Genomic DNA, 23,428 nt, shown 5'->3' with positions numbered 1-23,428 from the left:
TCGCCCTGGGATACACTGGAAAAAAAAATGTTTTATATGATAAAGTAATACCTAATAATCATTTCTGCTTTGATAACTATGGATTTTCTTAATGTTTAATTGCAAAACCTTTAGATGCTTTCAGATCTTTAGTGGAAGTTCTTTGCCTTTTTTGCGGTGTGGCAAACGTTTATGATGTCCTGCAATTGTCCCATTTCACATGTGGCGGCTACATGTGTGTGTGTGTGTGCGTGTCCTGTTCTTTTGTTACAACGATTTTTGCGCAATTTCTTTTGTGCTTTGTGCAGTCGCCGCCGCCGCCGACGCCTCCATTTTCCATTGCCGCTGTCATAACTGTCGCTCCGCAGCAGCAACATTGCTGCTGAGCACATGCAATTAGTGCCAAATGTTTCCATATTTTTGCAAAAACGGGTGGAGCAGGTGGAGCAGCAATGCTGACCACAGCATTCAACAGCAGGAGCAGCAGTAGCAGCAACATTGGCCAAAGGAGCAGCCACTGGACCAAACATCACCCGGACCATGGAACGGATGGTGGGGAGGGGGGTTGGATTGGTATGGTTTGGGCAAAAATTCTGGGGTAGAGTGCCTGGACGGAAGGACCGACAAAAAATGAGCAACATTTTGCCCGTTTCATTGTTGCCACTGCCGCACTCACTCACACAGGTTACACTCGTAAAAAGGGACGAGCAAAGTGAATGGGTGCGATTATTAGAGAAAGTATGACGACTTTTGGATGCTCTGAAATTGCTAAAAAGCTAGAAGAGGTGTCCATAATGACAATTCTAGTTATGTGTTTAATTTTCATCTTATATTGTTAAAAACGAATTGTGTAAAATGTATTTTCGAAGCAATCGAATGCAAGTTAAGTATTATATAAATAATAATATTGGTTTACTTCAAAAAATGCAATCTATAGATGCTTAGATGTTTAAAAAAGAAGATACTGCACTTTTTCGAGTGGCAGAGTTATCAGTAGAGAGTGTCATTCTTTTAAATGCCATCCCAGAAGAGCTTAGTCCCTTTTTTGGCCCTTGTCCTTAATGATTGGCAATACCCTTTTGGCAGGGTATTTGGTAAAGTCAAAATATTCAATGCCTTGCCGGCCATGTCCGGCCGGATAGGACAAAGTGGCAGGAGTGCAAGAAGTGGCAGGATGGCAAGGAGTGACGGGATCAGCGAGGTACGTGGTCGAAGTGCCCGGCTGTCTGTGTAAGCGGCCGTAACATTTCCCCACCCACACACACACACACACCCACACACACAGCACCTACGCTCTCCTTTTTGGTCCTTTTTACTCTGAAAGTGTGCGTGTGTGTTTGGTTAATTATACATTTTGCATATGTATTCCGGCCGTGCGGAATTTGTCGTGTGCCCCACATGAGCCTGTGTGTATTGTTGTGCACATATCCGATTTCGGCCCGCCACGCCCACCGCCCACACTGCCCACCACTCCGTTAACAATATGCGTTCGAACATTTTTTGGACTCTCTTCGCGCCCCATTGTCATCTGCATGTAGAACACATGCTGCAAGTGGGGTGAATATAAATATAGAGCTAAGTACTTAAATATTATTAAATAGTAAATAACATTTAAGTCACTAAGATCTAACATTTGAAAATGAACAAGTTGAACAGAAATATTAATATTATCACATATATTATTATATATAAATAAATTCGTTTGACATTAACATGTTTTACTAACAATTTCAAGAACATACTTATAATAAAGATCTTATCAAAGATAATAATAATGTAATATAATCTACAAATTAAAATTTTAATGCTATTAACTAAAATCAGGGTATATTTAGTCAAGTCTTAGATAGTTATATCTTCAATTTTTTCTCATTTTAGAAAGCCTAAAAAATGTTTTGCTGTTTGTGTAATTCTTAACCACAGCAGCTAATTAATTCCAAGTAATTGAACCATATTACTTGATTGGAATTTTTAAGTTAAGGCAAACGCTCTGGATTCACTTTGCTCACATATCCCCGGAGAAAATGGGACAGAAACTGCTCCAAGTTTATTATTGTCCTTTGTTGCTGGGGATCGCAAGTCATTATTTATGATGCCTGGCATTCCATCAATTTGTTTGTTTTGTCACGCTCTGGTGTGTTGGCTTATTAGGCGACCATTGCCATTGCCATCGCCCATCCTGAATCCTTTTCGATTCAGTTCCCAGTTTCCAGATCCTCCCAGCTCCCAGCTCCCAGCACCCAATTCCATTCTCATCCCCATGATGGGGCGGATTCGCACTCATTCCTGCACTGCGTTCTCGTTGCAGCGATTTTCAACGTTTAGTCTGTTGCATCATTTATCATGTGAAATGCGCCAGACACAACAGAGCAACTCAGATCTGGAGGAGGAGCACCGCCACCGGGAGGAGCACTGGAGCAGCCAATCGGGCAGCCAACACCTCCAACTCACATTTGCCCACATTGTGCCCCTTGCTTTTTCCTACAGGAGGCACTGCACTGCAGGAACGGCGCCAGCTGCACTTGCATTGCATTCCGTCCGTCTGCAGGCGATGGTCAGAGCCAGAACCAGAAGCAGGTCCAGGATGCAGGCACCAAGGACCAAGGACCAGGAGTCCGGCAAAAGCCATAAAAACAAGTGCAAATGCAATTTGAAAACAAGAAAGTTGTTCATTGTCAATATTCAGACTTTCGGATACCCACCAATCGAAATTTAGCAATTGTACTTTATAAACAAGCCAAACATAACATTTTATGCCTTAAATGTAAATTAATATCTTAATTAGATTTGAATATATACATAGTTATATCATAAACCCTTTCAGACTCATGCACTACGCTTTCGATCTTAAGATTCCCCCAAATATGCAGTAAGCACTCGATGAAAATTCCTTCAACGATATCCACCTGCCATCCACATGATCACGAATGCAGCATACCCCTTTGTACTGGGTATCATAGTGAGCCATGGATGAGCAGGGGTTGCAGACTGGCAAACGGTATTTGGTAATTAATAGGCCATATAATGATAAACGATACGAGTGTGTGCGCCCATATCGCCTGATTCCCCCGACTCCAGAAGCCCATGATTTAAATATGGCGCATGAAATGCAATAAACAAATAAATTAATTGAGCCAGGGGGTTCGTGTTTCCACCTAATAGAAAGAAATATGAAGTGATAGAAATGCCTTGCCAACCCGTCGTCACCGCCATCGTCCTCCATCTATTAGTTAGTGTTGGGCCACCCGCATGCATTGAACTGGGAAAATTTAATTGAACTGCCCGCAAATGCAATGACCGCAGGGTCGTGGAGATGGAACTATTAGCAGGGGATTAGGAGGAGGAGGAGGAGTCAGGTCAGTTCAGTACAGTTGTCCGGCCGGCCGGAGCTCGTCGGATTGGGGGATGCAACGGCGGGGTTGCACTGCAAGCGGCGGCAAGTGCCATGCATTTGAATGAATGCGAATGAATGGGAGGCGCTTTTTATGGCATATATAGTAGATATTTTCAACTGCAGCTGTTGCGAAAATATTTATTTGTATTTCGTTTCATGTTGTCCGGTACGGTACGTGCCATGTGTGAAAGTCAAATCTACGGACATAGATACACATGCAGATACAAATGCATGTACAGCCACAGGCAGTGATACAGATACAGATGCAGATACATCTACAGCGACGGACCACAAAGGCTAAGAGATAAATAAATCATTAGAAAATAAATAAAACAACAGGCGAATAAAATGAAAACAGCCATTGACACTGGGAGATTGCGATTTGCATTCTCCTTTGATCCTTTATTGACTTCTGTGCAGTTGTTTTCCTCTCTTTCTCGCAACCCACCCATCTCTGTCTTGCAGCTGACTCACAATCAGATAATTATTTCCCATTTGCATTTAATGCAGCATTTGTGTCGAGTGCATAACTGGCCAGGTTATCGTTATCGACGATTAATCAATGCATTTCATTTGTATAATGAAATGACTAATTATCAAATAGGCTTTGACCAAATTTATCACTGCTTAGCAATTTAAATTCTAGCTTTAATCGAAACTCCATCAAACTATTTGAAATGTTGTAATATCTTAGCAAATATTTGCGCAGTAATGTTAATTTCTCTCTATTTCGTAATTAGCTATTAATTCCCCAATTTCTTAACAACTTTTCGCTCACCCGCACAGCTGCAAATAATGGCTCAGCCCTAAAAACCCTTGCTTTAACTATTCCAGATGATCCCCTCAACCCGCCCGATGTGATTTACTTAGTCATCACACTCGGTTTTACGAGTTTAACGATGCACTCCCATTTAGCCAACACTACGTCATTGTTGGCAGTGTCGTAAAAGCAATTTTAATTGAAATTATGATTAAATATAAACGAAAAATAATGTCAACTTTTCAACTCGCTTAATAGTGGCCCATATAAACAATCGTGCTCACACACACACACAACATACAGGCCAACATTGATGCGGTCTAAGCCAATTTTTATGAGCTCCAAGCCCCGAAACCAAAGCGAAAGCCAAAACCAAAGCCAATTGCTATCCCGAAAAGGCCAAGAAGGCGATTCAATATGCTCACCAAATGTTGCTGCCAGCAGGCACTGAGAAAAATAATGAACACTCAATGATTAACCAACACTAGAATTTTTAGAGAGTTCATTTCATCCTTTGAATACGAAATTATTTGGAAAATAATACGAAAATATTATTCTAAAGATATATACTTATAGAACTAAATACTTTTTCATGTTCGAAATAAAAATATAGAGCATTAAGCATTAATTAAATATTAAAGGTAAAATAGTTATATTGGTCTGTTAATATTTTGCAGTTTAAAATATAGAATAGTTGTTTCCATCATATGCTGGCCACATTTTTGCGCAGTGCCCAGTGGTGGTCGTATAAGGATTTTATGGAGTTTATGATCTGGCCGCACATAAAGCGCTATTCCTTGTGCGCGTCTGTGTGGGTGAGTGTGGCCTTAATGTATGCTTTTAATTAATAAGTGTGCGTCTGTTTATGGTTGCATCCCCCCATATAGTATATCCCTATACACATAGATATATACACATGGATATATCCACACAGTTTTAGAGCGCAAATGGCCGGCTATAAATGTGCGATGCCCGCGTCTGTCAATAAGCCCATCAAGTGCTTTCTGTAAATTAATTTCATGCTCATCACGGATGTTGTTATTGGCTTTTAATGCGTCCTTGGGTGCCTGTAAGGACACCCTCCCCCCAATTTTTGCGCCATATGCGCCACCCATAATGACGTCATCGAAGGGAAGGATAAATGCAAGAAAATTATGTACTTACAACTGGCATTTCGATGTGTAGAGTTATGACCGCAGATTTTCGTAGAAATGCTTTAGCTTCCATTTAGCTGAAATTGATAAGAATTCATAAAGTTTTATTCACTTGGAAATATATAAATATATGTATTGGTCACTTAAAATTAATGACTTATAAAATTAACTTGAGTTATAGTGAATGTTTTGTTTTATGCCATGTTGTGATCATTTTTCAAGATCTTTAAATTCCGATTTATTACCACTTTGAATAGTAGTGATAGTAATAAAATGGGGAATGCTGAATGGCTGGCTTCTTAGCTCGTTGCCACCGCTGTCTGATAATGATGATGATGCATCATTAGGTTGACTAATTTTAATTACGCCGGCGCCTAAATTGCTGCTATCATTTTTAATAATATGCCGTGTCTGTGTCGCTCTGCCTTGACATCTCTTTCTCACACCCAGCCCCTGTCCCTGTCACACCAACTCTAGCCGCCTCTCTCTCTCTCTCTCTGTCTATCAAGCCCTCTCATTCTGCCACCCTGTCTGTCTTGCCGCCTGTCCTTAGTTAGTGTTAACTTTTGCAAGCGGCAGCTGTTGCAAGCATCTTCCTCTGCCACTTTTTAATACCCTTTCTTGAGGTGCTTCAGTTAGTGGAAGTCATATGAAGTAACACTAAGATTTGATTACAAAGTTTGGGTTACAGCAGGTGCATAATACTAGTATATATCTTAATAGCTAACTTCAATATTGTCATAAGTGTTGTATAAATTTGCCTGTAGTGTAGTTCAAACTTCGGCTCGAATCTTCTGGCTGCATGTCCTGGCCGACCAAACGACTTTTGGCCTGTCTTGATGCCTGGCACGGCTTCGTCTGCCATTCAGTGGGGGGTAGGTGGCAAAAAAGGGGGCCAACGAGGGGGGGGGTGTTGCACAAAGCCAACAAATTATGCACTCACACACACATACAAATGGGGGTGGTGCAGACAACTGCGTCGCTATTTGAGTTATGTACCAGTATGTATGTATGTGCAAAGGAGCCGGCACATGGCAATGCCATCCGCACCAGCAGCCCCTTTCCCCGCTCCCCTTTTTGCAACGCCCCTGCACCACTTGAGCTGTACTTTTTTTTTCTTTTTTTTTTTTTGGCGTCCTTTGAGGACCCGGCACTTGCAACTAGCGACTCTGTGCCAGGTCTGTCCTTTCGGCCCGGCTGACATCTTCTTACTCCATTTGGGCGCGCTGTCGTGTTAATTTAGCGCGAAATATTTGACAAGATGACGCGTTGCCACAGTCCCTGCGCCCATTTGCACCCCTCGCAATGCTGCACAGGCAGAAAAAAGGGGTCACTTTTGCGGCGACTTTCGACTGACTGGCAAATATATTTTTTTTTACTTTGGCCAAGGTCTAAAACATGGTCAATCTTAAGCTCTCTCTCGTAAAACGACAATAAAGGCAGCTGAATAAATTGCTTAAATTGCATTAGTAACTACCTAATTTCTTGCAGTGTATGCCAGGACAGGCACTCTTGTCGACGGCAGTAACGATCGAACTTCAGTCTCAGTCTCAGTCTCGCTGTCTGTGCAACAGACACTCATATCGATTTATAAGATGCCACACACTCCTGACATTCGATAGTGACTCCACTGTCGTGTCCTGATGTCCCGATGTCCCGATGTCCCGTTGTCCTAATGTCCCAGTGTACCGCCCCAAAAGTCCTGGAGTTGCCGTGATTGAGCTGCGCGGTCGCTTTACGTGATTTGCTCTCTCCAGCTAATTCGCAGACAATCCAACGTAAAAGCCGCAAGTGACTACTGACAGTTTGAACAAGGACTACACGAAACTTGGAGCTACTATCCTGGATTCAAATCAAGATGATCACCAAACATATAAAATTGAAATACTCAAATATCAAAACTCAAAACTCTTGATTTGATCGATTTATTAGGCATGCCATTTAAGTTATAAACCAATTGGCCAATTTGAAATCATGATTCAATTATCTATGCCATGGCCACAAACAGTCGAGTAATTCAACGTATTAACTGCATTTTCAAGCCAAACTACTCACGGCCCAAATCAGCCGCATAATCAGCGCTATCGCCATCATCATCGGCACTATCATTATCATTATCATCATTGTTCCTTGTCGCGTCGATGGGGATCGAAGGTTGTCGTTTACAGTGGGGGGGTTACACGGGTTATTGGGGGTTACAAGGAGGCTACAGGGGGGTCATAGTAGGGAGCCAGCCAACGACAGACAGAGTCATTTATAAAATTTCCACCCGAACGTGTTAAATGGCGTCAATATTAAAAGTTCAAATATGACGCTGACGATGACGACGCTTGGGAAAAAGGGGCAAGGGAAAATGGTTATGGGTGCATGGGCGGGGGCTGGGGCGTGGACTTTGGGGGCTTGGGCGTGATAAAATCCTAGGTTGGGCAGGCAGACATATATATATATATAGACGGCAAACGAATCAACAAACGTTGGAGCTATTATCGTTGTCGCAACATCGCACAACTACAGAGACAATTGCGGCGTAACATACATGGGCGTCTTTCGCATATGATAGAGGGGGCTTATAACCTAAAGTCTATATAGGGATATTTGCTCTTTTAGAAAGTAACTTCCAATCAAAGGCTTCAATCTTGTTTTTAAGGGTACCCTGCTACCTTCACTTTCTGTTTAAAAGTAGTACTTAAATATATAAATATATAGTTTAGACCCCTTCTGCGAATGCCACTGCATACACATATGGCATATGGTCCTTGTTGCTCTTGCTGCTGCTCATCATCATCTTTTGGCGTTAGCAAGTGCTTGGCGGCAACTTCTAATGGCGGCATTATGCGACCCCCAAACTCCACCCCCGCCCACCGCCTTCTCCTGCTCATGAGTGTGTGTGTGTGTGCGCCCTGCGCAAAATGAAAATGAAACTGTTGCAAAATCCCATAAAACGGCCAAAAAGCTTTTGTAAATGACGCCAACAGCTGTCGATGGCAAAGCAGACAACGTCGCCGTCCGCCCAATTTGCCAAAGCACCCACCCACCCACTCATGCGCCCCCAAAAACCCCACCCAACCCCCGAAATCCCCCCGCGGAAACACCCCCTTCGTTGTACCACGATTGACATCAATGTGTGGGTGCACCGCTAAAAATACTGCCAATCGAAATGATCGCTTTATAATAAGGTTTATAACAGATATAAAAACATTAAGTAAAAATCTCACAATTGAAACATTTGTATTACATTTTAGTTTATAAAGCACATAAATGAAATTATTTATTATACTCAAATTGCTTTCAATACCCAATTGTTTTCACTGCATAATTGTGTGTTAGAAATGGGGGTTAGATTGCGCTGCTAGTGGTGGTGGGGCATCGTGAAGGTTTTTGGCGCGTTTTAATAAAGCGACAATGACATTTTATGAATTTTCCACTTTGTTCTCGGTCCACGCCCACAATACACCAACCATGCCACCCCTCCCCCCGCCAGTGCCGCCCGGATGCCTGCCCCTTTGTGCTGTTTTCATTATTTGTTTGTTTGCCGAGAACCACAGACTGGCGGCCGGTTGGAATCCAGGACTCCAGGACCGTAGGACTCCAAGACCAGGACTTCCAAAACTCCAAATGAATTGACATTGTCTGTGTATTCGACGGCTGGTTCAGTGTGTGTGTGTGTTGTGTGTGTGTGCGGGGGGTGCATGGGGCAACCCCCCGTGTGTGTGAGTGGGTGGTGGTGGCTGGGTGTTGCACAAAGGCGTGTCCCAGTGTGCCTTTTGATATCGGATTTCATTTATAATTAGCTGCAAAGTTAACGGTTGCCAGCCATACCTTGACTTGTGGTTGGTGTGGCCCCGGTCAAGTAATTTGCTTGTCAGTTGGGTTCCAGGGGTTACTTGGCTCACCAGATGGATGGGCAAGGGAGCCAGGGGCTGCACTGCAGGTGGTGGTGCCCCAATGTTCAATGCTCCTTGGTCCTTGTGACGTCTCGCATGAAACTGAAGCTGTCCAACGCCCAGGTTGTCGCATTTTAAGGTTAAACATTCTTTAAGCTTGGTCTTCTAATATTCTCGGCTCTTTCGATTGCAAGATAACTTGGTATTTAAATTAAATTACCATTTATAAATGCACATAAATAACATATTTTGTGGCATTATATTATATACATATATATTTATTTAATAGCTCATAACATCAATATAAGTGTGAACGTTCTATAATCCTCCCACGCATTGCGGTAAGCCGATTATCATATTATCGATCGATAGCACGATCTATCGGCGTAGCTTTCATAAAACAATAACATTGAGAAATTGTAAACACATTGCTTGGTTCCATGGCCAAGATTTTGCCCACCGATGGCAACTGGATACCGGAATCGTGCAGCTTTCCGGAGGATGTGATGATCGACATGCTGGAGGAACTGTCCCGCGATGTGCCAAACCTAACGCACAAGGAGTACCTGGCGCTGGCCGCCCTGCAATCTAAATGGATGGCGAAGCTCGCCAACCGACAGCCGGTAACGAATCCCCTACCTCCACCCGCAAAGAAGCCTAAGAAAATCCCTCCAAAGCAGCAGGAGCAGCCTAGCGAGGAGGAGCGCAGAGAGGTCTACATCGACGATGTGGACGACAACGAGATGGTCAACAATCGCATCTATATTCCGCGACTGCGTCCCACTTGGAGAGCTCGCCATTTCAACATCCTGATGCGCGCCTTTGTCATCAAGCAGGGAATATTGAATAAACACATTCACTGGCAGATTCTGGACAAGATCATGTCAGCCCCCGAAGCAGAGGGTCAAGCCGAGCTTCAGGCGTTTGTTGACAACATTGGTCGCCCGTAAGAAAATGTAGTCCTTACAGGCTCTTAAGATAAGCAACCAAAACAAAATTTGTAAATTCAAAATATCAATTGTATAAGCAAAATAACGTTTGTGAAATCAAAATATTGTCTGTAAAATCAAAATATCGTTTGTAAATTCAAATTAACAATTTTATAATCAAAATATCGTTTGTAAATTCAAATTAACAATTGTATAATCAAAATATCATTTGTGTAACCAAATTAACCTTTGTAAAATCATACCAATTAAACGTAAGCATAGTGTAAAGCAAAACCAGAGCTAATAAACCATACGAATCCCATCGTCTTCTGTGGGACAAATCAAAAACGTTTTCCCAATTTACCCACGAGCGGCACTGTCCCACACGCCGAAACATGGAGAAGTTACAAAGTAAATTCCACGCCCGGTTGCCAAGTGGTAGTCCAAATTAACAGCTAATTACGTGCGAATGAGAGCTCCCCGGTGGGGGATGTGGTCCAAATGTACTGGCTACGGGGAAAATGGAAATGGAAAACGGGGATCAGGGGTCACAACGAACACGTACAGCAACTAAATGGAGAGAAAGCGAGACAGACACCGAGTCAAACAACATTTGAATACGAAATTGCCCTTGAAAAGGGTTGCCAGCAAAAAAAAGTGCCAAAAATGGCAACAAACAAAAAAAAAACAAACAAGATATTCCAAAAAGTCCCTTCGAGGCGAGAACAAAAGTGACAAATTAGTCAGTGGTGGGGTCAGTGGGAGTCAGTCGACACTGAGAGCGTTACAATCCAAAATATCCTTTGGAGCACTGGCAGCAGTCAATGGGGAAAACGTTTAACTTATATAATACAAGCCAACTTAGTCGTTAGCCCGGGCCTTTCTATATTCTTTCTGGCCATTACAACTTAATATTATGGCGGTTGTCATACGGAATCCTTTACAAATCTGCACACGTAGCCCGATCTCTTCTTGCATAATTACCAGCCAAGTGAAGAAGCAATAGGTAGAGGTATAGTAAATACATGTATATTGAGTACATCATCATTTTTCTCTTAAACTTTAAATTGTATAAAATCTGTTCAACGTTTAAGCAAGTCAGAAAACTAATGGTTCTTCGTTGGGTTGTTCAAATGATTTAACGGTGAATATTCCGAACGTATTCGGGACCTCTCCATCGTGATCGATGCTTAACTGTACCCCAAAGTACAGGATGTCGCCCGCCACTACTTCGTGCCAACCTGTGCCGATTCGCATTGGCCAATAGTTAAGAAATACGCCATTATTGTTTCCCTGCGGAAGGCATAAATAAGTGATAACCATCGGTTGCACCATCGTATTTCGCATCTTACCAGCTCCTTGATGAAAATGTCGCCACCAACAACGCGAACAAGAGCGTGGAATCGCGACATGTAGTCGTACTTTAATACACAGGTGCATGAGGAGTGGCGCCCCAGAACTTGGATGCCGTCGACCAAGTTATACCGATCGCCAGTGAACACGTGTTCCAGATAGAATGCCATTTTTCCCACCAAAACTCAACGCTCTCAAACTTTTAACGAAATGTTCTTCTTCTTCTTTAGTTTCTTTAAAACTAACGCCGCTTACGATTACAGTCAATCATCGATTATATTCGATAAGTTTATATACCAAAGGATTGTCGGTGTGCTTGTTCGGTATTATAATACCAAAATAATATTTATATATTAAAATATATTTACATGCAATATTTAACGTTTTTAGTTTAAATACATATGGCATATGTAAACATACAACATAAACATACATGAAATAATTTACTTGAGGTGAACCAGGTTCTTTGTAATCGATAACATATAGCTGAGAATCGTGATCGGATCGCTGAATATTATCGAAGCCCAAACAATAACAAGCAAAGTTTAAACCAATTTGCAATGTAGCTTCTGCATAAATAATTGACGGAATAACTGGCTTCGCTCCGGCGTAATTAGCCGGAATTCATGGAATAGAATCCCTTCACCAAAAGATGACAACGCGGGCGAGGCCAAAAGTCAAATACCAGGGCCAAATGCAGTGAGCCAAAAATAATGAACTCCAAATGAAGTAGAACAAAAAGAAAACACAGTGTTAATTATTCATATTTCATTAGCGCACAGCACAGAAGAAACGCAGGTGAAGGCGATGCGATGCGATGGCAAAAGGCAAAGGCGTGTGCCATCTAAAATTTATAAAAATCAAAGTAAGCACTGCGAGCGCAAGGAGAAGAACTTTCCGATGACCGACACTGGTATACCCTACCTACATATATGTATATATTACATCATAGTACATTATCTTATATTTGCAGAATTTAAGAAGTTATGGGTTATGGGAATGCGCCACGCATCTTAAAGCTTAACTGCATACTTTTGTTTTCATTAGTTTATTCTTTAAAAAATGTATAAATATGTTATCTTATAAGTTATCTTACCAGATAAAATAAGATTCATATCATTTCATAGAGCTTACAGTGCAAACCATTCGACGAAAGTAAGCGACTCTGCCAAAGGAGTGGGATGATGAAATCGAGGAGCAGGAGGTCAGCTCCGCAGCGAGTAAAACAAAAGGGAAATGTCGAAAAGGAATCTGGATACACATCATCATTTGTCTTGGCGGGAAGAAGGCGGTGGTGGCCACCAAGGCAGCGGAGACTGGCTCCATTTAGGCCAGGCGCACATTGATGAATGAAGTGCGTAGTGGCTGAAAGGCCAAAAGGCAGGCAGCATTAAAAATGCACACGCAATCAGAAAATGCCCCACGACGGCCTCATAAGCCGAAGTCTGAGGACTCAGGACGCCAGAGTCCGGAACCCGGCACTTTCGACTCCGTGCGCAATGCGAACCAGGTGATGGATCAGCGGCCTCAGATAAGACAGACAGAAGAAGGACAAGGAAGGAGAAGCTGCAGATGGAGATGGAGCCATAGCCATAGCCATAGCCAGATCCAGAGTCGGGGTAATGAGTGAGTTGAATTGGGGCGGCTGACGTCAAATGTTGTTAACCCCTTTTGAGCCGGGCCTCTCGCCGTGGAGAAACAATTTATAATTTGTTTGAGGGCTTTCAGCGGCCTTTCAAGGCAATTACCCCGCATCCGCATGGCGGACAGCTGGATCTGACTTTACCTTTGGCAGCCGCCAACTGTGAACTTTGGCACCCAGATTGGTCAGGATTCGGGCCCGCTGACTGGGTCATCCTGTTGGCCATTCTCCATTTTCACGCTGTGATGTATTGTGAAAACATCGAGCATGTTGCCTTTGACGGAACACCTTCATTTGCACTGAACCAAAAACGAAGCAGCTTCTAGCCAATGATAATACATTGGAAATTATCAATCTTAAACTCATAGCTAATCCGAGATAGCTGCGGGATTGTTGATACTGTAAAGGGTTTGCATTTGTCGCAAATCCCAAACCATAAACCATATTTTCACCATGAATATCTTGATGATTTCGTGAAAGTGTAGCACACCAGTGAGTGAAAACGTGATTGTTGACCCTTACGGAGATATGCACAGATTTCCCATTGACAGGAAAAGGACTTTCGCTCACTGTCCCGACTCCCCAAGGATATGAAATTGTGCTGCCTTGCCAGCAGCAGCTACTTATGTACTAGTGTTATTTGTGGATCTGTATTAAAATTCAAGCTCTTTCATGCTATTAATATTCCATTGCGTATTCGCGCGAGAATATATTCCATTTTTAATAACACGAAACTTTATGAAAATTTTATAAATACAAAAGCAGCGATGTGCAGGAGTAGCTGTTGCCAGATTCCTTGACAGTAAGGAAAAGAAAAGGAAAGCTCAAAAGTCAAAGCAAACAGGGGCGAAGTCACTGGGGCCAAGGATCCGAACCCAACCAAACTGAACCCCAAGCTGGATAAATTGCGCAATGAATCCGTTTGGGTGATGGTGAAAGTCGGCTGCACACCATCGAACCCACCCACAGCCACACCCACTCGCTCGAATGAAAACAAAAAGTGGAAAAAAAAACAATTGAAATGTGAATATTAAATATACAAGTACAAGTTGCCAGTTAGTGTGCTCCCGCCATTGTTTGTTGCAGCACCTTGCAGATCCAGAACAAACACCCACGCAGCCACCTACTCATCCTCCATCCAACCACCCATCCAACCAACCCACCGCTTGACGGCGAACTCCCCGCGGCGTCATTGTGCTTCCTGGCAGGCGGCAGTGGAAAATGCCATTTGATGGCATTTAGATGGGATCGCTGATTGATGTTACCGGCTTCTACGCGAATTCCCAAAGCCAGACCCGCGCTCGGTCAGTTGGATTCCCTGGCGTTGGATGGCTGCTGGCGTTTGGAGTACCGAAGATGGAGGGTTTCGCTTCGGTTTCGTGGGCGCTCAAGAACTTGGCGAAAGGTGGCTCTACGGAAATCGAGTAGGCGGAAGGCGGTCTTCAGCTGGCATTAGTGATAAGGTGGCGTCGGATGAGTACCCCACTGCTCCTGGATGGCTGGAATGCATAGTACTTAGCCGGCATAGTATAAATTTCAATTGAAATCCCTACAGATGAGGGTTACTCGCTACTCATCAACTTTCCAACCTTAACCGTAAAACTATGTCAAACTAATAGTGCTATGGAATAGGGTCAGTTTGGCCATGCCGGATAACTAAATCTTTCAGCTAGCTGCGCTATTATTACATGGACATCTCAACCCATATATGGGCTAGCTGTTGTATGTGGCACTTTTACCATGGTTCCGGCATATGTGTAATGCATGCAACGAGGCACATTAATTAAATAAAAATTGATTTTCCAAGCGCATGAAATGCAATCAACGGCCTGGCTTCAAGTGGGTCCGTGCGCGTCCATGTGGCCGGGATGCCGGCCTGGATTCCATACTATGGACTATGGGATCCTGAATACCATGCTCCATGCACCATGTTCCATGCACTCTGCTCCACTCCGCCGTGTTGTCAAATGGAGTTAACAAAGTTTACGCTTTTTGCGCGCCGCTGTCTCATTCTGCTGGCTTTATTTTTTGTCCTGCTGCTGCTGCTGTTGTTGTTCCTGTTTTTTTTTTTTATATATTTTTTGGTTTTGTCCTTTATTTTTTGTGTGTGGCTCCTCGTCGTTTTTTGTTGCATCGTATGCATAAGTATATAATGTGCAGCTGGCCGGACATGGATGGGTGAATCTGTTGGGCAACGGGTCCCAACCATGATGCTGTAGCCATGGTGCCCGTCGCCGGTCCGTTTCGCCTTTTATCCGTTTGGCCACAACGGCGGCAATGAGTTTAATGTGCGCTGTCGCTTTTTGGCCGTATTTAAACCACAGCAAGTCATCAGGCAAATTGAATTTTCAACGTATGGTCGCACATTGCGTTGCACCACTCCGTGTCACGACACCACCCGCCAGGCGGCAGCCAGCTCATCCTTCCTCTTTGTCGACCTCGACTCGTGCTGGGTCCTTAACCCTCTGGCGTTGTCAACTAATTTCAGATCTTATAGTTAATTAGGATTTGCCTCAACTTATAAGTACACTCTAACTTAAATGCTGTCTACTGTCAGCATGTTAACTTAAATTACTCTGGCTAACAGCGAGTAGATCATTATATATATCAATCAATATTTGTTTAAAGATATGTTTCTATATAGATATAGATATTTAGGTATAGGCTGTGACTTTGTTGGCTTTGGAGGGTTAAAGCCTTGGCTTTCGGTGTCAGCCCGCAATTCTCGTGTCAGTGGCTGTATAACATTTCCATCTCGCTCTTATCAGCACGGTCAGCGATGGTCCTCTATAGCCCACACCCACAACCCAACACTATATATATATATATATTTATATATATATATATTTATATACCCGTAAAGCTGCAAACCCCAAACCCATTGCATTTGCTTGCTTCGTTTCTCGTTACAAAATTACCCACGATAAAAATTGAATTACTTCGTCGTCGTTGTCGTGGTCTCCCCGCTTTTCGTTCCCGGCAAAGTGTTGGGCTTGCTCTTGACGCGCCCATGTTCCCGCTCCTCCTTGATCCACCTCTCCGTCCTCGTCCTGCTTAGACGACACTGAAACTGTCGCCAGGCCTGGTCCTGTGTGACTCCGTCTAATGATAAATGAGCTGCAATGGATGACAGCGAATCAACTTAAGTGTATTGCTCTGCTTCACTCCCTCACTCTCTCTCTCTATATATATATATATATATATATCTCCCCCTTTTTACTGGATCTGGTATCCTGTAGTTGGGGGTCAGGAACTCCAGTTCCGGCTCCTCGGCTATATCTGCCTTCTGGCCTCAACCGGAGCCAGCCCAATGCACTTTCCCCTCAACGCGTTTTTTGCTCCTGTTTACATTTCACTTCAAAATTGTATGCTACACTAAATATTTAGATAGGAAAGAAAAAAAAGTTGGCAAGTGTAAGCGAGATGCTTTAAGGAAGCGCGCTGCGGAAACTTCGTTCCACCAAAGTTCCTCCACTCATTATGCGCCATCGAGAAGGATTGGAGGCATAATCAGCAAATTGTTAGGAACAAGAAAGATGACTGGACGAGACTCAAAACAGCTGTGCCTTAAACGCATTCGAATAGTTTAAGTATTGAAAGATTTCGAAACGAAATCTTATAGATAGTATATATATTACACCAAAAGGAAACAACCGATTTGCCAGATTTTCATAAAGTTCAAGATTTAATAGGGAAAACAAAAAAAATGATAGATATTTAAGTTTAAGTGCAATAAATTAGGTAGGACCAAGGAAATGGAGTTAGAATATCATTGCCAATATTAAAGTGCAGTTGATTGTGGCGTTATCATTGCGAAGCGGCATATCAAACGAATATGGAGAGCCAGTTCTATTTCTCCAGACAGCGGGCCTCGTCCTTGGGCACACACGACTGGGTAAGCCAGTCGAATCGCTCCTTCTTGTCGCAGCGCAGGTGGGCGAACTTGTGCTTGCCGGACTTCTTGACCTCGCAGCGGTAGTATTTGCGGCAATCCCGGACATCCGGATAGACGTCGTCCTCGTCGCACTCTTCACCCTTCTTTAGCTTCTTGATCAGGTCCTTCACGTATTGCTTCTTCTCCTTGGAGCTCGGCTCGTCGTCGCCTTCGTTGTCCTTCTGGGACTCGTTGTCCTTCTCCTCCTTGGACTTGTCCTTCTTGTCCTTGCTATCGTTGTCCTTTTTCTCCTTGCTGTCCTTGTCGTTCTTCTCCTTGTCGTTCTTCTCCTTGCTGTCCTTCTCTTTCTCCTCAGAGCTGGGCTTCTTCTGTTCCTGCTCCTTGGACTGATCCTCACCGGACTTTGGCTTGTCCTTCGACTTCTCGCTGGAAGCTTTGTTGCTCTCCTCAACGGAGGCATTCTCGTTGGACGCTGGTCCATTGGCTGGTGGTACTGGAGCAGCTTGCTCTACGCTTTCGGCGGTCTCAGGATTGTTGTTTCCAGGCTGTTGAGGATTCTGCGGTTGCTGGGGCTGCTGTGGGTTTTGGGGTTGCTGCGGCTGCTGAGGATTCTGCGGTTGGACAGGAGCCTCGGTGCTAGGAACTGGCTTTGTTGGTCGCCAGCTGTTCACCCAGTTTTGCCAGTTGGGCCAGAAGGGATGGGGGCGTTGGGGCGGGTTGACGCTGCCATTGATTAGCCCACTGCCAGGAGCACCTGAGCCATTTTGTCCAGGCAGCGGAGGCCTCCAGGTTGGTGGCAAGACTGGAATGTTCGGTCGAGGATGCCAAGGCCAAGAGCCAGATCCGCCAGGAAGTACAGGAATCGATGGTACAACTGAGCTAGCTGGCGGATTTGGTACCGGAGCAGATGATCCAGGGGATCTACCAGCGGGAGCATTGGCATCAGCAGGAGCTCCGCCAGCGGGGACATTGGAACCAGCAGGGGCTCCTCCAGCAGGGGCATTGGAATCAGCAGGGGCTCCACCAGCGGGGGCATTGGAATCAGCAGGGGCTCCACCAGCGGGGACATTGGAACCAGCAGGGGCTCCACCAGCGGGGACATTGGAATCAGCAGGGGCTCCACCAGCAGGGACATTCGGATCAGCAGGGGCTCCTCCAGCGGGAGGGGATCCTTCAGCAGGAGAACCAGGACCGGCCGTGGTGAAATCAGCAGGAGAGCCAGGAGCAGCGGAAGATCCTTCAGCTGGAGAACCAGGAGCGGCAGATGATCCATCAGCTGGAGCGCCAGGAGCGGCAGTGGTGACATCAGCAGGAGAGCCAGGAGCAGCGGAAGATCCTTCAGCTGGAGAACCAGGAGCGGCAGATGATCCATCAGCTGGAGCGCCAGGAGCGGCAGTGGTGACATCAGCAGGATAGCCAGGAGCAGCGGAAGATCCTTCAGCTGGAGAACCAGGAGCGGCAGATGATCCATCAGCTGGAGCGCCAGGAGCGGCAGTAGTGACATCAGCAGGAGAACCAGGAGCAGCGGAAGATCCTTCAGCTGGAGAACCAGGAGCGGCAGAAGATCCATCGGCTGGAGCACCAGGAGCGGCAGTAGTGACATCAGCAGGAGAACCAGGAGCGGCAGAAGATCCATCGGCTGGAGAACCAGGAGCGGCTGATGATCCATCAGCTGGAGCGCCAGGAGCGGCAGTGGTGACATCAGCAGGAGAGCCAGGAGCAGCGGAAGATCCTTCAGCTGGAGAACCAGGAGCGGCAGAAGATCCATCGGCTGGAGCACCAGGAGCGGCAGTAGTGACATCAGCAGGAGAACCAGGAGCGGCAGAAGATCCATCGGCTGGAGAACCAGGAGCGGCAGATGATCCATCAGCTGGAGCGCCAGGAGCGGCAGTGGTGACATCAGCAGGAGAGCCAGGAGCAGCGGAAGATCCTTCAGCTGGAGAACCAGGAGCGGCAGAAGATCCATCGGCTGGAGCACCAGGAGCGGCAGTAGTGACATCAGCAGGAGAACCAGGAGCGGCAGAAGATCCATCGGCTGGAGAACCAGGAGCGGCAGATGATCCATCAGCTGGAGCGCCAGGAGCGGCAGTGGTGACATCAGCAGGAGAGCCAGGAGCAGCGGAAGATCCTTCAGCTGGAGAACCAGGAGCGGCAGATGATCCATCAGCTGGAGCGCCAGGAGCGGCAGATGATCCATCAGCTGGAGAACCAGGAGCGGCAGTGGTGACATCAGCAGGAGAGCCAGGAGCAGCGGAAGATCCTTCAGCTGGAGAACCAGGAGCGGCAGATGATCCATCAGCTGGAGCGCCAGGAGCGGCAGTGGTGACATCAGCAGGAGAGCCAGGAGCAGCGGAAGATCCTTCAGCTGGAGAACCAGGAGCGGCAGAAGATCCATCGGCTGGAGAACCAGGAGCGGCAGATGATCCATCAGCTGGAGCGCCAGGAGCGGCAGTGGTGACATCAGCAGGAGAGCCAGGAGCAGCGGAAGATCCTTCAGCTGGAGAACCAGGAGCGGCAGATGATCCATCAGCTGGAGCGCCAGGAGCGGCAGTGGTGACATCAGCAGGAGATCCAGGAGCAGCGGAAGATCCTTCAGCTGGAGAACCAGGAGCGGCAGATGATCCATCAGCTGGAGCGCCAGGAGCGGCAGATGATCCATCAGCTGGAGCGCCAGGAGCGGCAGATGATCCATCAGCTGGAGCGCCAGGACCGGCAGTGGTGACATCAGCAGGAGATCCAGGAGCAGCGGAAGATCCTTCAGCTGGAGAACCAGGAGCGGCAGATGATCCATCGGCTGGAGCACCAGGAGCGGCTGTAGTGACATCAGCAGGAGAACCAGGAGCAGCAGAAGATCCATCGGCTGGAGAACCAGGAGCGGCAGAAGATCCATCGGCTGGAGCACCAGGAGCGGCAGTAGTGACATCAGCTGGAGAACCAGGAGCGGCAGAAGATCCATCGGCTGGAGAACCAGGAGCGGCAGAAGATCCATCGGCTGGAGCACCAGGAGCGGCAGTAGTGACATCAGCTGGAGAACCAGGAGCAGCGGAAGATCCTTCCGCTGGAGAACCAGGAGCGGCAGAAGATCCATCGGCTGGAGCACCAGGAGCGGCAGAAGATCCATCGGCTGGAGCGGCAGTAGTGACATCAGCTGGAGAACCAGGAGCGGCAGAAGATCCATCGGCTGGAGAACCAGGAGCGGCAGATGATCCATCAGCTGGAGCGCCAGGAGCGGCAGTAGTGACTTCAGCAGGAGATCCAGGAGCAGCGGAAGATCCTTCAGCTGGAGAACCAGGAGCGGCAGATGATCCATCGGCTGGAGCACCAGGAGCGGCTGTAGTGACATCAGCAGGAGAACCAGGAGCAGCGGAAGATCCTTCAGCTGGAGAACCAGGAGCGGCAGATGATCCATCGGCTGGAGCACCAGGAGCGGCTGTAGTGACATCAGCAGGAGATCCAGGAGCAGCGGAAGATCCTTCAGCTGGAGAACCAGGAGCGGCAGATGATCCATCGGCTGGAGCACCAGGAGCGGCTGTAGTGACATCAGCAGGAGAACCAGGAGCAGCAGAAGATCCATCGGCTGGGGTGCCAGGAGCGGCAGAAGATCCATCGGCTGGGGTGCCAGGAGCGGCAGTGGTTACATCAGCCGGGGTGCCAGGAGCTGCGCTGGGTTCGTTAGTAGATTCTTCTGGTGCGTTCGGGTCCAGAGGGGAATTGGGGTCGATGGGGCTGTTGGGATCGACTTCGCCAGGAGCAAGAGTAGTTCCCGCAGGAGCGTTGGGATCTTCTCCTGGTGTGTTGGGTTCAATGGTTGGGTAAGTGCCTTCCGATCCGGGTGCCAATGTGGAGTCAACGGGAGTGGTATCGCTGGGCACCGTCGATTCCGGATCCAGTGGTGCTTCCGACCCAGTGGTAGTCTCTTCAATGGCTGCTGTAGTTGTCTCGCCGGGAGCTTGTGTGGTTTCAAGCGGAGCCAGAGTAGTCTCAACCGGAATCTGCGTGGTCTCAATCGGAATCTGGGTAGTCTCAACCGGAATCTGCGTGGTCTCAACCGGAATCTGGGTAGTCTCAACCGGAGCCTGAGTGGTCTCAACCGGAGCCTGAGTGGTCTCTACCGGTGCCTGAGTGGTCTCAACCGGAGTAGATGGCTTAGTTGGAACAGCGCTGGTTGGAGCACCCTCGGTGGAGATCTCTACGCCGGAGCCGCTGGTGGTGGAATCCACAAGTGGAGCCGACTCGCTCACAACGGGACTGTCGGTGATGGTCACCATCTTGGCGACAGCCGCCGTGGGCGCCTCAGCGGCCGACTTGACCGGCACACAGATCTCGAGGCCATCGGTGACACAGCGGGTGTTCAATGCGCATGGCACCACCGGACCGGAGGTCAGGTCATCAACGCACTGCTGATAGGAGAGTGGTCCCACGCAGACGGCGCTCTTGCCACCGCACTTGAGTCCCACGGCGGCGGCATGCGCCTGATGGCTGGCCACCAGGGCGGTCAACTGTGGGATAGAGAAAGAACCCACCGTTTGGAGGGGGGAGGAAGAGATCGTGTTAGTGGATGCGGGCTCCATGGGATTGGGTCGGTGCACTGTTTGTCTCGGGACCTTAACAATTACACTGTGATTTCTTTTCACTTGCATAGGATACTTTCGAGTGATCGCCGAGCGCTTTGAACGTTATCCAAAGTAACAAGAGTCCCGGGAGCTACAGATTCGGATACGGTTTCGATTTTGATTGTTGCATTTTATGTTTTTGGGATTTCGTGATTTCGCGGCATGTGCGTATCCAAGTGCCACCACCGATTTCCGAATTTCAATAAAATACAACTCGTCAGTAAATTATAAACAAATAGAACAGCAACAAAAAAAAAAATAAACGAGTTCGGATCAAAAATCCATTGCGACACTGTGTGCGATGCAAGTTGCGATTGAACTTGGATCGTTGGATGACGCGATGGCTGCGATTTCCGGTATTATGCAATTACCACTAGCAACACCAGAAGTCTGGTGGATCGGTTCGTTGTCATCGTGTTCGTTGGATGTGTGTTTGGTTCGAATGAAGAATCGTTACTATCCTCAGTATGCCAGCCTTCAGGGTTTTTATGCAAATCTCGCTAGAAAAAAAAAAAAAAACTCGCTATCTTCAAATCTCGCCAGCGTCCCGAGCGAAATCTCTGCTGACGCTGGCCAAATACGCGATAATCGCTTGTTTGCTCTCGCCGATAACCGTTTTGGCTAAACCAATTTATGGTATTGCGGCGCAGGTTATATTATATTATATTTAACAAAATCAACTGACAAATATCTTCTAATCCCCATTAAGCGATATATAATTTATAACTTTCAGATGATATAGTGGAGATCTATGTACCACTTACGCACTTTATATGCCTGCTATGACTCAGACTTGTTATCTTAGATTTTAGAAGATTTTCTTCTGGCCAATTTGTTTTCACTCTTTAATACGTAATCTTAATCTTGGCCAACACTAACGTCAAGGTAAATGTTGATAAAGCGGGCTGCGCATTTCCGTTGACTGGAGTCTTTGCTTTATTTGCCCCCAGCTAGTTGAATAAACATAATAACACATATTAAGAGAGCAGACCCACAGACAGACAATTCACATACAACTTCGTAAAGTTTCACTCAATCCGATTCTTTGGGGTCGACAGACCGCGTAACCCAACGAGTAAATCTCAGAGTGCAGTTTTCTCGCCAATGACGCAGTCAAATGGTATAAACACTTTTTTTCTTTATCTTTTATTATTTTTTTTTTTTTTTTTTTGCATACCATTTTAAGATAACGCTTCAGCTGTGATCTGCTGTCCCGAATGCATATCATTTGGGACAGATCTTGTCAGATGACATAGAGTCTGAGCGGATCCCAAAAAAATATTGTATAACTGGGGGGGAGGAGCCCTTGAAATTTACAAATTTACGATAAATTTGTACAATCTTTAGTAACGTTACATTGTTGTTTCATATTGTTTATTGTGCCCACGATGAGCACTTTAAACCAAACTGAGAATAGTGCTAGGTTTAGCATTATTTTCTGTTAAGAAATCCCAGTTTCCCCCGGAGTCGTAATTACCATATGAAATGGACACCTGTAGTGCACATTATGCCCCGGAGGTCGAAAGGTGCGCCCAACATCTGTCATGGATCCCACGAGTCCCACTCCCACCACCGGCACCCTTTGAACTTCGAACTTGCCCTTTCTCCTGGCCTATTGCATATGCCCTTTGAGCGCCAGAACAGGCGAATTCCATGAAAATTGAACAATTAAGTGGAATTTGCTTTACTTTTTTCATTTTTTTTTTTATTTGCCATTAATGCGGTTAAGCCGTGCAACAAAAACGAAATATCGAGTTGAAAAAGAAAAAAAATATTAAATGCAATGCAGGCGCAGTCAAATTGCGGTTTTCGTGTGTCTAGACAA

The 23,428-nt window shown here is 46.1% G+C and overlaps 3 protein-coding genes and 1 long non-coding RNA gene across 11 annotated transcripts; 2 read left to right on the top strand and 2 right to left on the bottom strand.

Moving 5' to 3' along the window:
* The first annotated feature begins 9,514 nt into the window (after positions 1–9,514).
* On the top strand, positions 9,515–10,448 carry LOC27206912 (moonshiner). 3 transcript variants are annotated; one of them, XM_016182691.3, is made up of 2 exons: positions 9,515–9,794; positions 9,852–10,448. In XM_016182691.3, exons 1-2 carry the CDS (start codon positions 9,612–9,614, stop codon positions 10,119–10,121), a joined length of 453 nt encoding a protein of 150 aa, XP_016039074.1. In that variant the 5' UTR covers positions 9,515–9,611; the 3' UTR covers positions 10,122–10,448. The 3 variants fall into 3 exon arrangements, with proteins under 3 accessions (XP_016039074.1, XP_016039072.1, XP_016039073.1); XM_016182689.3 differs by having other exon boundaries at positions 9,849–10,448; XM_016182690.3 differs by having other exon boundaries at positions 9,516–10,448.
* A 542-nt stretch (positions 10,449–10,990) lies between these two features.
* On the bottom strand, positions 10,991–11,637 carry LOC6725759. Its single transcript, XM_002106722.4, has 2 exons — positions 11,453–11,637; positions 10,991–11,393 (listed from the first exon to the last, which is right to left on the bottom strand). Exons 1-2 carry the CDS (start codon positions 11,621–11,623, stop codon positions 11,199–11,201), a joined length of 366 nt encoding a protein of 121 aa, XP_002106758.1. The 5' UTR covers positions 11,624–11,637; the 3' UTR covers positions 10,991–11,198.
* Positions 11,638–11,917: 280 nt separating this feature from the next.
* LOC6725758 lies at positions 11,918–14,906 on the top strand. Of its 2 annotated transcripts, XR_006542040.1 has the most exons (4): positions 11,918–12,152; positions 12,229–12,366; positions 12,427–13,079; positions 13,182–14,906. It is a non-coding gene; the product is annotated as an uncharacterized LOC6725758 (long non-coding RNA). The 2 variants fall into 2 exon arrangements; XR_001599819.3 differs by having other exon boundaries at positions 11,921–12,152; positions 12,427–14,906.
* A 1,833-nt stretch (positions 14,907–16,739) lies between these two features.
* On the bottom strand, positions 16,740–22,112 carry LOC6725757 (collagen alpha-1(I) chain). Of its 5 annotated transcripts, none has more exons than XM_044923542.1 (3): positions 21,975–22,112; positions 18,804–21,489; positions 16,740–18,737 (listed from the first exon to the last, which is right to left on the bottom strand). In XM_044923542.1, the coding sequence occupies exons 1-3, from the start codon at positions 22,014–22,016 to the stop codon at positions 16,945–16,947; spliced, it is 4,521 nt and encodes a 1,506-aa protein (XP_044779477.1). In that variant the 5' UTR covers positions 22,017–22,112; the 3' UTR covers positions 16,740–16,944. The 5 variants fall into 5 exon arrangements, with proteins under 5 accessions (XP_044779477.1, XP_039152428.1, XP_039152430.1 ...); XM_039296494.2 differs by having other exon boundaries at positions 16,740–19,595; positions 19,761–21,489; XM_039296496.2 differs by having other exon boundaries at positions 16,740–19,628; positions 19,992–21,489.
* Between the last annotated feature and the right edge of the window lie 1,316 nt (positions 22,113–23,428).

The sequence above is a fragment of the Drosophila simulans genome, chromosome X, assembly GCF_016746395.2.
Source record: "Drosophila simulans strain w501 chromosome X, Prin_Dsim_3.1, whole genome shotgun sequence".
Lineage (NCBI taxonomy): Eukaryota > Metazoa > Arthropoda > Insecta > Diptera > Drosophilidae > Drosophila > Drosophila simulans.
The sequence above is the reverse complement of the archived record's forward strand: the minus strand, read 5'-3'. Positions and strand labels throughout refer to the sequence as shown.